This window comes from Haliotis rufescens, unplaced genomic scaffold (genome assembly GCF_023055435.1).
Source record: "Haliotis rufescens isolate VD_foot unplaced genomic scaffold, xgHalRufe1.0.p SCAF_5, whole genome shotgun sequence".
NCBI lineage: Eukaryota > Metazoa > Mollusca > Gastropoda > Lepetellida > Haliotidae > Haliotis > Haliotis rufescens.
The window spans coordinates 59,447,524-59,460,408 of record NW_025964223.1 but is presented as its reverse complement, the minus strand read 5'-3'; the positions used below and the strand labels follow the sequence as shown (position 1 = coordinate 59,460,408).

The following is a 12,885-nucleotide window of genomic DNA, read 5'->3' as shown; positions in this document are numbered from 1 at the left end:
TCTGTCATAGAACTCCTAAAGCCAAGAGATGCAATAGCGAAGACAACACTAACTCTATTTCTGAGAGATGGACAGCTACTCGAATGTATATAAACAGAGCAACCAAGGATAAAAATGAAATCATATCAATTATAAGAAAATAGAAATCATATCAATACAAAAACAGAAATTATGTGAATACCAAACTCACACACTGGAGCCCCAAAGAGGGACAGGTCAGCCGAAATTGCTTAGGCAGAAGGCGAACTCTTTAACACTTAATGCAACACAACAACAGAAGGGCACGACAGGTCACTGGAACGTAGTGTGTAGATGGTGTAACATGAGAGAGTTCTAGGGCTTTGATGATATCCCATACAGGTTGTTAAGTAGGCATGATTTTGTTTTTTTCAAGAGTTGAGTTGAGATTATTATGAACTTAAATAGTGGCATGCAGTCACTCAGCATGCCGTGTGGTGTGGAGTACATGGCTACAGATGGGCTATGGGTTTTGTTTGACTCAGTGTCTGATTGTTCTCCAGGCTGGACCAGACTCTGGGCAAGCCAGTATACTTCGGTGCCAACAACAAGGACAGGGAAAAGTCCACGCTATGTGCACGAGTCACAAGGGTAGAAAATCAGGTAGGTACTGTAGTCACAAGGGTGAAGTGGGTGGAAGCATGGGCTGACTGACTGGCGATGTCATGGCTGCAGTTCTGTATAGACAGACCTGGAATAGGCAGGTGAATGAGTGTGTGTGTGTGTGTGTGTGTGAGAGAGAGTGTGTGTGTGTGTGAGAGTGTGTGTGTGAGAGAGAGTGTGTGTGTGTGAGAGAGTGTGTGTGTATGAGAGTGTGTGTGAGAGAGAGAGAGTGCGTGCGTGCGTGCATGCATGTGAGAGTGTGTGTGTGTCTCTGTGTGTGTGAGAGGGTGTTTGTGAGAGAGGGTGTATGTGCAAGAGTTGAGTGTATGTGTGTGTGTGTGTGTGTGGAGAGAGGGTGTATGTGTGAGGGTGTGAGAGTTGTGGGTGTGGGTGTGTGATTGGGTGCATTGTGTGGATGCATGGGCTGATTAGGGATATAATGACTGCAGTACTCAATACACAGACCTAGAGCAGGCAGACCACAGCTGAAGCTAGTGAGTAAGTTGAGGTTCAACACTGCAAGAGCAATGTAATATTTCACTTACATCAATAAATCCTGGAGTACGGCCATAACGAATGGAGCCTTGACCGGTGAAACTGATGAACATCTCTGTAGGAATGCCAGGATCATAATCGGAGCAGTTGACGGCAAAGGCGTTTTGATTTGTGTAACATGTCAATTAATTTTACACTCCAAAGAAGGTAAAGATTGTTTAACACTATATTTGGATCTTCTTCTTTGCATTGTACTGAACATGTGACCCTCCCAGATGATAGGTTTGATGTTGAAGGTTTATGTTTCCAGGTTAATCGTTTGGATACAAAGATGGACCAGATGTTAACATTAATGAATAAGCTAGTCAAAATGACAGAAGGAAAAGATTCCAGTAAAGAGGACAATTCCTAGCATTGACTCCGATCCGTACATCCACACCAATCAGGTGCCAGTATGCAGGCACCATATGCACATGCACATGTCAGTGCCAGGGCGTGACCCCTGCTGACTTGCACAACCAACGCACCTAGAGCAGGCTGACGTTGGCCAATAGGAGACAAGGTCAGAGTTCAAGGTCATTCAGGACCAACATGGCTGACAGTCACTGAGAAAAGCTACAGTGATCACCATCATACATTCACATTTTGTACGGAGACAGAACCAGCAAATAACCGAAGTGTGAAAGTCTGACACAAGATGTACAGTGTTGTACAGTATTAGGCCAGTGGCAGGACATTCAGTGGCGGGAGAAGAATCAACACACATGCCTGGCACACAGAAGCAGACGTCTTCCTTTAGGAACCCCAGAGTGTAGTGTGTAAGGGAGGCACAGTCCCTGGTTAGAGGATACATTGTCCCTGGTTAGAGGATACATTGTCCCTGGTTAGAGGATACATTGTCCCTGGTTAGAGGATACATTGTCCCTGGTTAGAGGATACATTGTACCATGGTACATACTAGATTGACTCGAAGTATATGCAGTTACCTAAACACAGTAACCAGATACACAGACCATGGTTCGTGTTGTTTGTTATGGGTTACAAATGTGTATGCTAACAGACTCAAAGTACCTTACTATGTCACTTACACCGTGAGGAGAAGGTGAGTGTGTCACCCTTGCCCTGATGTACTTCAAAGTCCCATCTTCCCAGCAAGCCATCTCTAATCACCTTCATCTTGTCGTAAATGATGGTGCATTTCATGAAAAAGTAAGGTTTTAAATTCCAGCTATTGCCAGCATTGAAACTAATGTAGCTTCTAGTCTAATATTTGATTCAATTTTGTCATCTTAGTACTGCGGTGCTCAAAGAGTCGGACTCGACTAGTACTTTGATATGCAGTATCGGATATCAGCTGAACATAGCGCCATTGTACAAGCAGCCTTAGCGCTACGACTGTCGTAAGTCTATGTTGCTACGACTCTCGTAAGTCTATGTTAAGATATGGGAGTTACGATCACCTTAGCGCAAAGATCGCCTTGTACAACGGTGCCCTGGTCCTTAAGGAACAGGACGTTGACGGTTCGGAAGCTTTGTTTGTAAACATTAGCCAATAAAACCCGAGCTTGCTCTGCTCTGCTCGCCTTATTCAGAGACAGAATGTTCTGCTCCAATGACCTTGCATACCATGTGTGTAGGTTAAAGACAGTATCAGTTTTCTCTGGTTTTGTAATGAAATGAAATGTGAACAGACAGGCCTAATGCAAGCCTTTTGTTGTGCTACAACAAATGCGACGGTGAGGTGCATGACAATACAGCTTTACACTTCAAAGTGACCGTATCGCTAGCTCTCCTAAGAACTTCGGTGACTGCACGAGGTGGTTAAAAACGCAAATGAAAATAGTTTTTTATGTTTTAGGATATTTTTTCAATATCTAGACTCGTCCAAGATGAAACCGATGAAAAACACATGAATTGAAAAAAAACACTACTGATGCCATTTTACTCTGCATATAGCTTGTGTTGTCGGCGTCACTGTGTGGAGCTTTATTGTTTTGGTTTCAGAATTGAGTCAGGCATGTGACTTCACTCTCGGAAATTATTTCATGAATGATTTAAAAACACACAGACCCATCGACGTACTGTCCCTTTAAAATATCGGATAGGAAGTATCGGATATCGTATGAACTAGTCCTTAAAAAATATCTCACTTCAGTGACTGGTACCTTAATGTGTAGAATCAAATATCAGATGAACTGGTCCTTAAAATATCTGACCTTATGACCAATACCGTGATATGCTGTACCCAGATATGTAGTACCATGGTAACAGTCAGTGGAACCTCCATACAGTACCGTCAGGGCCACTTTCACACGACATGGACTGCGAGGTAAACATCCGTGATGCAATGTGACTGTACGAAGCGTGTAGTTAGCATGGTACAAAGTGTCTGGATGCGTAGCTAGCATGGATACACTTTCTGATACAAAGCAGACCCATGTATAGCAACAACCCACATATAACTGCTTGGGTGAAAGGGCATTTTGTGAATGGGCATCTGGAAAGTGAACTTACGTATACCGTGAAGGTGCAAACTGTTTTGACATTCCATGATCGTGCAAGGCTCTCCGCCCAGCATTTAACATTCCTGGAATCGTGGGAAGATGTAACAATGATCATCGACCTGCGGACATACTCCTACTCTCATTGCTCGTGACATGCATTCCATGATCGGGGAAACCACATCCACTTCATCAAGGTTGTTTTAAGGTCACAAATTTAATGGCAATATCAAATATATCATGTTATCTTTTCTCATGTAATATTATCTTACAACTTCTTATGATTCCTTAGAAGGAAGTACTTCCAAATTCAAAATACTTGACCTGTAAAAGAAGTCCTAAAAAGACATACAGTCAAACACCGTTGTTTCAAAGTCGAAGGGACCTACAGAAATATTTTAATTTATCCGAGGTTCGAACACAACCAAAAATGATGAATAAAGAAGGAATACGCAGGAAAAAGCTTTTGTTTCAAGACAATCATAAGTTCGACACATCAAAGTTGGCCACAACACTGTTTGACTGCATATAAAAGATATATATATATGAGTGTGTTTTTCTCTCTCAGGAAATAATGGCACATACATCAATTATCAAACAAACGATCAAACTACTGTAATTATTCTAAAAATTTGAACCCTCCAAGAAAAAAAAATCCTAATTGTCATTATATTATAATATTGTTTGTCTTGTTTTATGGATGAAATTGCCCTAAAAAATCAAAACGGTGTATTGATTGAAAATATGCACATTTTGAGAAAAACATTGTTTGTATTGTCGTTTTGCTTTAGTGTATTTAAGGAGAAAATAAATTAACTATATTTAATCAATTTGCCATCTTGCGACATTGACCAGGAAAATCTGTAAGACAAGTCAGCCTTTTATGCATTCAGGGTTTTCTAATCCTAACTGTGGGAAGACATGACGACATGAAACGCTCATGAATAACAACCATTTCATTGTTTGTAACAATGTTTCAGTTGAGGAGAAATGGGGTTTAACGTCTCGTTCAAGATAATTGCACTTATATTGCAACATGCATGCACGTGTGTGTCTGTGGCTGCTAGTACTAGTCCGGACTGATGCCGATTTTATAATGCTAGCCCACTGAGATACCATGCCACAGTGAATACCCCACTCAGACACAGTATACTGACTCCGAGCCAACCAGTCCTTGTTCTAGCCCCTTAATGCCGAGCGCCAGGCAGGGTAACACGTAACATCTCTTAGCATCTTTTGGTATCATGCGGTCTGTGATCAAAACCAGTCTACCACATATATACCGTATTTGACGTAATAAGCGCCCTGCTCTAATAAGCGCCCACAGCGATATTTGCTAATATATTGGCAAGTGAACAATCCCAATTAGCACCCCTTCCGATTGATCAAAGTACACAAGACTTATTTATTCGTGTATAATACGCACTCGTGTGTTATATGCACCCTTAATTATGGGCAATTAAATTCTGGAAAAATATATCTGTCGTATATAAACATTTCAGGCTGTCAGCATAAACCATGAAATTTATCTTTCAACTCTGTTTTTTCCACCAAAATAATATTCTAATAAGAGCCCCCTATTTCTAGTTTTGAGACCGCCCGGGGCACTTATTACGTCGAATACGGTAAGACCACAGGGGTGGTCTCCAAAGTTTCCACGTTATTTCTTGCCCAATCATCTGGTGAACATTCACCTCGACATTCACCAGTGAATGTACAAGAAGTAGCTTCTATAAAAGAGAAGTTGTTGTCCATTGAAGTGTCATGTCTTCATGTTGTTCCAGCATCTTGGTGACTTCAAAAGATTTGATGATCGTATAAAAGTTATTTTAGAAAATACTATGACATGCCCCTAGTTACTGGATAATTACAGCAAGGATGACCCACATGCTCCACAAATACAATGCCCGTGAAGTTCCAGCTTACGATGTCAGTATTACTTGAACAAACCGATATTACAGATCTTGTCAAGAAATTGGTAGCATTTGGAGAAAGTCATTTGCCAGTATATTGACACAAGTATACGTTACTTTACCACTCTTAGATAGCATAAAAGAGTCTGCCTAAATTATAACTTCAACAATAAGTGTGTATCAAATGATTGGTAGTTCTTCTGAAGCAGTGATCCAAAAATGAGTTACAGTCCAAGGGAGACAACTCTGACTGGCAGGGACTTATAGGAATCATCCCACACGTCTGATCTATGTCAGAATGTCATGCAAGTTTTTATTACATTTATAACACTTTTCAGCACCCCTGTTTGCAATATTCATTGGTACTTATCACGGAGGTTTTATTATCGTCACACCATATCCTCCGCTTGGAGCTCACGTGACATGGCTGTCCTGTACTGTATGTTAGAACCATTCCTCACTGTCATCTTAGCACCAGCACAAGCATAAGAGATTCAAGAGGCAAAATGCTAAGATGAGTTAATGCAATTAGGCCCGGGAATGGCAAAAATGGTACACTGTTTAATCATACGCAGATATTCTCATACATTGTGTTAGGCTAAAAAAGATAATAGTCTTGGTTCTCAGGCACTCCATCATCATAAAGTTCGCCACATGTTTCGTTTTTATTTCCATTTTTAAAAAAAACCCACAAAAATCCTTAAATATTGTATGTGTGTATTATACACACACTGGTAGTCCAACAGTAGTCAAATACTGTATTCCAGTATTTTACTCATCAAGGAATACATTTATGTAGGGAGGCCCTTTCCCAGGTTGATTGTACATAATTGTTTATTTGGTTACATACTAGTTTGAACAACCAAAAAACAACAACAAAAAACACTGCCTGCTCGCACTATATTTTCAAAAGCAAATGTCTGAGAACCAAATCTTTTATTTTTGTAAGCCTTAAAGTTGTACAGCAAACGAAGTACAAGACTGATATTATTTTATCCAAAGAATGTATCAGATGTTATTTTAAGAAAGTGTTACATTGATATCTATCTTTGTGTAATTATGGGACAGAATCTGGTCATGGTTCCTCGTCTCACCTGGCGTACTATGTAGACGGGTGTATCAGTTGTGACACAATACAGGGAATACCTCATGCTTGTTGGAACCGAATCAGCTAATAGAGTACATGTATCATTATTTGTTTCCAAGATTGGGTGATGAATACACACAAAACAGGTACCCCGATTGAGTTGGTAACTGCAGTGCTGGGCCCTGTTCCACGAAGCAATTGTAGCGCTACGACTGTCCTAAGTCTGTGTTAAAGTTTGGGAATTAAGATCATCTTGGTTTTATGACAGTCAAAAGTCTGTGTTAAAGTTCGGGAGTTGAGATTGTCTTTTCGCCACGACTGTCATAAGTGTGTGTCAAAGTTCGGGACTTATGATCATCTTAGCGCTATGACTGTCATAAGTCTATGTTTAAGTATATGAGTTGAGACCGTCTTAGCGCTATGACAGGTGTATGGTTGTGTTAAAGTTTCGGACTTACGATCATCGTAGCACTACAACTGTCGTATGTTTGTGGTAAAGTTGGTGACTTACAATCATCTTAGCACTATGACTGTCGTATGTTTGTGTTAAAGTTTGGGACTTACGATGATCGTAGCACTACAACTGTCGTATGTTTGTGGTAAAGTTTGTGTTACGATCGCCTTAGCTCTACGATTGCTCTGTGGAAACTGGCCCTGGTACCAAAGTAAAGGAATGGACGCAGTCCAGGCGGATAGGGAATCTACAGCCTTGAAGTCTTGTTACACTTGTTGTTGGTTATGAACATATACATGTTTCTGTTCTCATAGTGCCTGTCTGTACAGTTACTGTGCCCAGTTGGGAAGTGCCACACTAAGCAAGTGGTCTTACGGTGCTTAGTAGCAGCCAATCAGAGCAGGCAATTTTTTTACTACTTATAAGCTCGTAGGAAACAAATGTTTGGCATAATTCAATTGGGCATCAACGAAGAATAAAAAATATTAAATATTTTGGAATGAGTAATGCCATTTACTGGCATTTCAATAAATTATTTCTAGGGCTTTCAGCTGATGTAGGACAATGATTGCTGTTTTCAGGCAAATCATGGCATTGGTTGTGATTCTCCATTAAATCTCTCATTGTCAGGGGTTGAGGGGGATGGGGGTCACTATTATACGTATAATGGTACACCAAACATGAATTGTAAACTTGAAGACAACGTCCTGGGTTCTCTACCCATAGAAACCTTCCTCCACATGCATTGTGTGATTGTGTATGAGGGTCATGTGTTGGGAAACCAGTATCGAAGTATATGGCAGAAACTGCATTTACTAGTTGATGCATTTAACCTATTGCTCCGTCTGACGTCTGTCACTTGCTCAGAATGTTCCGTCTTGTAGAATAATTATCAACACTGCTTAGTTCTTTGTCATTTGCAAAACCTTTTGAGAACAGACAACTTGAATATTTTCCTTGTCTTTTGGTCAGGATGCTGAGAGACAGAGGACACAGTAAAGCAATGTTGTCCGGGCTGGGTTAGGTTCCGGAAAAACTAGATCTTACAAATATACATGTAGAAAAATGCTTTAAAAAGCATGCTTAATTATTATGAGGTCTGCATACTTCTACAAAGGTTAGTAGCTTAAGAGCATCCTTAAGACAAGTGAATTAACGGGTCTGTGTCAAAGATATGATGCGATATACTACTCAAAACAAGTTAAAGAACACCCACAATGGGAAGCTGTGTGTGTTCAATACCCACCAGCCATGACAGTTTATCTATAGTTATATGAAAAAATCAAGTGTTCTTTAACTTCTTTTGAGCAGTAGTGAGTGAGTGAGTGAGTTTGATTTTACCCATGTCGGGAATCGAACCTGGGTCTTCGGCGTGACGAGCGAACGCTTTAACCACTAGGCTACCCGACCGCCCCCTTTTGAGCAGTATAGATTATATGCCTCTTACACATCAATGTTTAACAGGTAAATTATTTTAGGATGAATAGGATCTTAGGATGAATATATGCATGAGTGTTCATGTGATACTTTTCAAATATGCAAAGATATACTGGTTCTGTGACAGATTAAAATGATGTTTTAGCATGATAATCCAATTCAGTGAGACTTTAACAGTGATATTTGATTAATTATTTTCAGTTATAAGACAAGCCGTTTTTATTTTACTGTAGAAGGGCAAAGCCCCACAGTGTATTAAGTTGTGACCATGGTGATCCTTTTGTTAAGCATATGGAGAGAATTAATATCAGTAAAGACAGAATTGATATCTTGTTATGTATTTTGTATACAATTTGATAACTTTAATGTCAGTAATATGAGCCATAAAAAGCTTTAAAAGTTCACCGCTTTCTAGCTTGTATTACCTAAAAAAAATTCAACCTATTCGTTTAAGTCAATCATTGTATGAAAAGTGAAAAGCATTGTTTTGTTTGTTGAAAATGAAACAATATCATTAAAATCAGATGTATAATCTCAAATGAAAGATTCTAATAATGATCTGTAACTACAGGACTTCTAGTACATTTAAGATTGCAGGACAACTCCTGTGAGGTGCCTGTTGTATATGGGGGGACATGAGTGTACAAAACAAAAGGTATGCCATGCTAAGTGATATAGGTTAAACAACATATTATTTATACATATTTTAACCAGGAAATAACTATTGATGTTTTCGGTGAAATTATGTACTTTGTCATAGCCTCACCCTGAATCAGACTTTTCCATTCTCCCCAATAACTCTCCAGCCTCTTTAACACATGCCAGGACCTCATCCACAGAGTGCTCTTAACATTACGACCATCGTAAGTCTAAAAAGAGCATTGCAGTTACGACAGTCGTAGCACTGAGATCTCTCTGCAGGACAAGTTCCAGGTCACTACTGATGTGCTGTTATAACGTATATGCCTAGAACTCATTCCACAGAGTGCTCTTAACATTACAACCATCGTAAGTCCAAGTAAGAGCATTGCAGTTACGACAGTTGTAGCACTGAGATCACTCTGCAGGACAAGTCCCAGGTCGGCACTGATGGGCTGTTTTAACATATATGCCTAGAACTCATTCCACAGAGTGCTCTTAACATTACAACCATCGTAAGTCCAAGTAAGAGCATTGCAGTTACGACAGTCGTAGCACTGAGATCACTCTGCAGGACAAGTCCCAGGTCGGCACTGATGGGCTGTTGTATCGGGCCTATCCCTTGTAATATATAAAGTACACTATGGCAGCTACATCTCTCACATGGGGGCATCGTGTCTCTCCTCCATGCTTAGTTGTGTCTGTGCAATGTACCAGTATTTATTTGCACGTATGTCAGACTTGCATTGCTTGATGCTAGTTTTGATAGTTTATATGTACACTTGATTCATCCACTTCAATTTTCACTTGAGTATTTTATTTCAAATTTTTGTCTCACCTGGGCCAATGGAGACATCAGTGAGATGGCTGGATCCAAGCCACTCGACCAGTCCAGAGGAAGCCATATGCCGGCAGGAGTTTTGGGGTAGTTTATTTATCAATGGCCTAATTAGCATAAATTCTTTTCTTTTTTATTTCTAGGCAATGATGCAGGATGTGAAATAAAGAAATAATTTATTTTGTCAGGGTTCAGTGTCAATTAAAGTAGAAAAACATCAAATATACAATTTGTGATTTAAGAATTCAGGATTACCGTATTCGACGAAATAAGCGCCCCGCTCTAATAAGCGCCCACGGCAATATTTGCTAATATATTGGCTAGTGAACAATACCAGTTAGCACCCCTTCCGATTGATCAATGTACACAACACTTATATACTGGCATATAATATGCACTCATGTGTTATATGCACCCTTAATTATGGGCAATTAAATTCTGGAAAAATGTATCTCTCGTATATAAACATTTCAGGCTGTCAGCATAAATCACGAAATTTATCTTTCAACTGTTTTTTTCACCAAAATAATATTCTAATAAGAGCCCCCTATTTCTAATTTTGAGAGCGACCTGGGCGCTTATTACGTCGAATACAGTATTATTATGATTATCATATTCATCATGATTACTAATTTTCCACACTAAAAAAGGTGGTTCGAAGAAAAAGAGATATTTAGGGAAGACTCATTTGAACAACTGAGACAATTTGTTTAAGGTTTTTATCAATATAGGGTTGTAAACAGTATAGATCTGATCATAACTGTGTAACTATTACTTTCTGTGTCTTCTTCCAAGAAATAACTATAAAGTTTACATATTTAATAAATATGTTATACTGGTTAAATTTTGTACTTAACCTAGTTCTTCAAAGATAAATACAATAAAATATCAGATGTTGTTATTCACCATCTGCACTGAAGGCCGTGGCAGTAATGTGAATGCCGTCTTCATGTGCTGTGAAAACCTTAGAAATCCATGAACCTGCTACAGTATAGCACCCTGGGAGTATATCCTGAGTGGGTGATATCAGGTGTTATTGCCCAGTGACTGGCCAGAGAGAGGCTAGTTTCCCCAAGTATGAGATTGGTTAGTGAGAACGAGCGTTGTTGTGTTTGTGTGTGTGAGTAGGGTGAGAGACTTTATCTTGAACATCACAATGTATATGACAGTTATACACATCACTTTATCTTTATCAAGCAATCTTTGATCACTGTTTTTATTTATTAGAAATAAACCTATTATTTTGTACATCCTGTTGGTGTTTGTTTTTATTTTGAGTGAGTGAGTATGGTTTTATTCTGGTTTAACATTATTCCAGCCATCACAGTTAGAGAGACAACGATTGAGCTCCATGCCAAAATGGGGAGTCAAACCAAGAATTTGTATATAAGGAGCCACACATTAAGCTAGCCCAGCACCCTCTTAAGTTGTTCATACAGGTGTAGTCCAGGCAAAATAAGGTTTCTTTGGAACAAATTGCAACAGAATTTATTTTACCACAATGCATTTCTACAAGGCCCCAAAGACCTAGAAAGATATTCAGCTATTCATACCCTACTTAATGTTTTCAACAATTAAAAGATTTTCACAAATTCAAGATGGCCACCAATTTCAAGATGGCCGACAAGTTTTCTATAAATCAGTCCCGACAGTGGAATCCTTACATACAATCAACATTTATACGATCCTACTTCCACTATTTGGTTGGAGCATGGAAATAATCTGCTGTTTTAGCTGTGTGTGTGAGTACGTTTGAATTTAAGCAATCGTTGGAAGAAGTCAAAACCAACAGGATCACTCTGGAGACCAACCCAAGAGATCTGAAGAAGAAAAAACCCACAAAATCTGTTCTCATAAAAATTCACCCACTTGATCAATTTGGTGGTGACAAACCCTTGTCTGGTTGTACCTTGAAGACAAACCCGCATGGTCTGTCCTGGTGAAGACAAACCCCCATAATCTATTCTGGTGCAGACAAACACACATGATCTGTTCTGGTGAAGACAAACCCCCATGGTCTGTTCTGGTGAAGACAAACCAACATCTGGGTGCAGACAAACCCCAATGATCTGTTCTGGAGCAGACACACTTACATGATCTGTTCTGGTGAAGACAAACCAACAACTGGGTCTGCTCTGGTGCAGACAAACCCCAATGATCTGTTCTGGAGCAGACCCACTTACATGATCTGTTCTGGTGCAGACAAACCCCAATGATCTGTTCGCGAGAAGACACATTTACATGATCTGTTCTGGTGCAGACAAACCCCAATGATCTGTTCTGGAGCAGACCCATTTACATGATCTGTTCTGGTGCAGACAAACCCCAATGATCTGTTCGCGAGAAGACACATTTACATGATCTGTTCTGGTGCAGACAAACTTGCATGGTCGCTTCTGGTGCAGACAAACCCACAGAAATTTGTTCTGGTGCAGACAAAGTTACATGGTTGCATCCGGTGCAGACTAACCCCAATGATCTGTCCTGGAGCAGACACACTTATAGATCTGTTCTGGTGCAGACAAATCAACAACTGGGTCTGTTCTGGTGCAGACAAACTTGCATGGTCGCTTCTGGTGCAGAAAAACCCACAGAAATCTGTTCTGGTGCAGACAGAGTTACATGGTTGCATCTGGTGCAGACAAACTTGCATGGTTGCTTCTGGTGCAGACAAACCCACAGAAATCTGTTCTGGTGCAGATAAAGTTACATGGTTGCATCTGGTGCAGACAAAACCCAAGACCAAGAAATATAACAACATAAAACAAAACAGTTCAAGTTTGGGCAAACTTTATCAAACCTTAACTTATTACATCATAAACCTGACCTAAAGCAAATCTACATCTTTAAACTCTTAAGTGAATTTAAGTTTAACAACAACCTTAAATGCTACATTCAGA

The 12,885-nt window shown here is 39.7% G+C and overlaps 1 protein-coding gene across 3 annotated transcripts in view; it reads left to right on the top strand.

Annotated features, from left to right (window-relative positions):
• The window catches only part of LOC124140335 (potassium voltage-gated channel subfamily KQT member 1-like), a 152,698-nt gene extending 147,995 nt beyond the window's left edge, over window positions 1-4,703 (top strand). For all 3 annotated transcript variants that reach the window (XM_046507866.2, XM_046507867.2, XM_046507868.2), the window contains exons 14-15: window positions 522-621; window positions 1,427-4,703. In XM_046507866.2, the coding sequence (XP_046363822.1) occupies window positions 522-621; window positions 1,427-1,528 (202 nt within the window). In that variant the 3' untranslated portion in view covers window positions 1,529-4,703. The remainder of the gene's footprint in view (window positions 1-521; window positions 622-1,426) is intronic.
• Window positions 4,704-12,885: the final 8,182 nt, after the last annotated feature.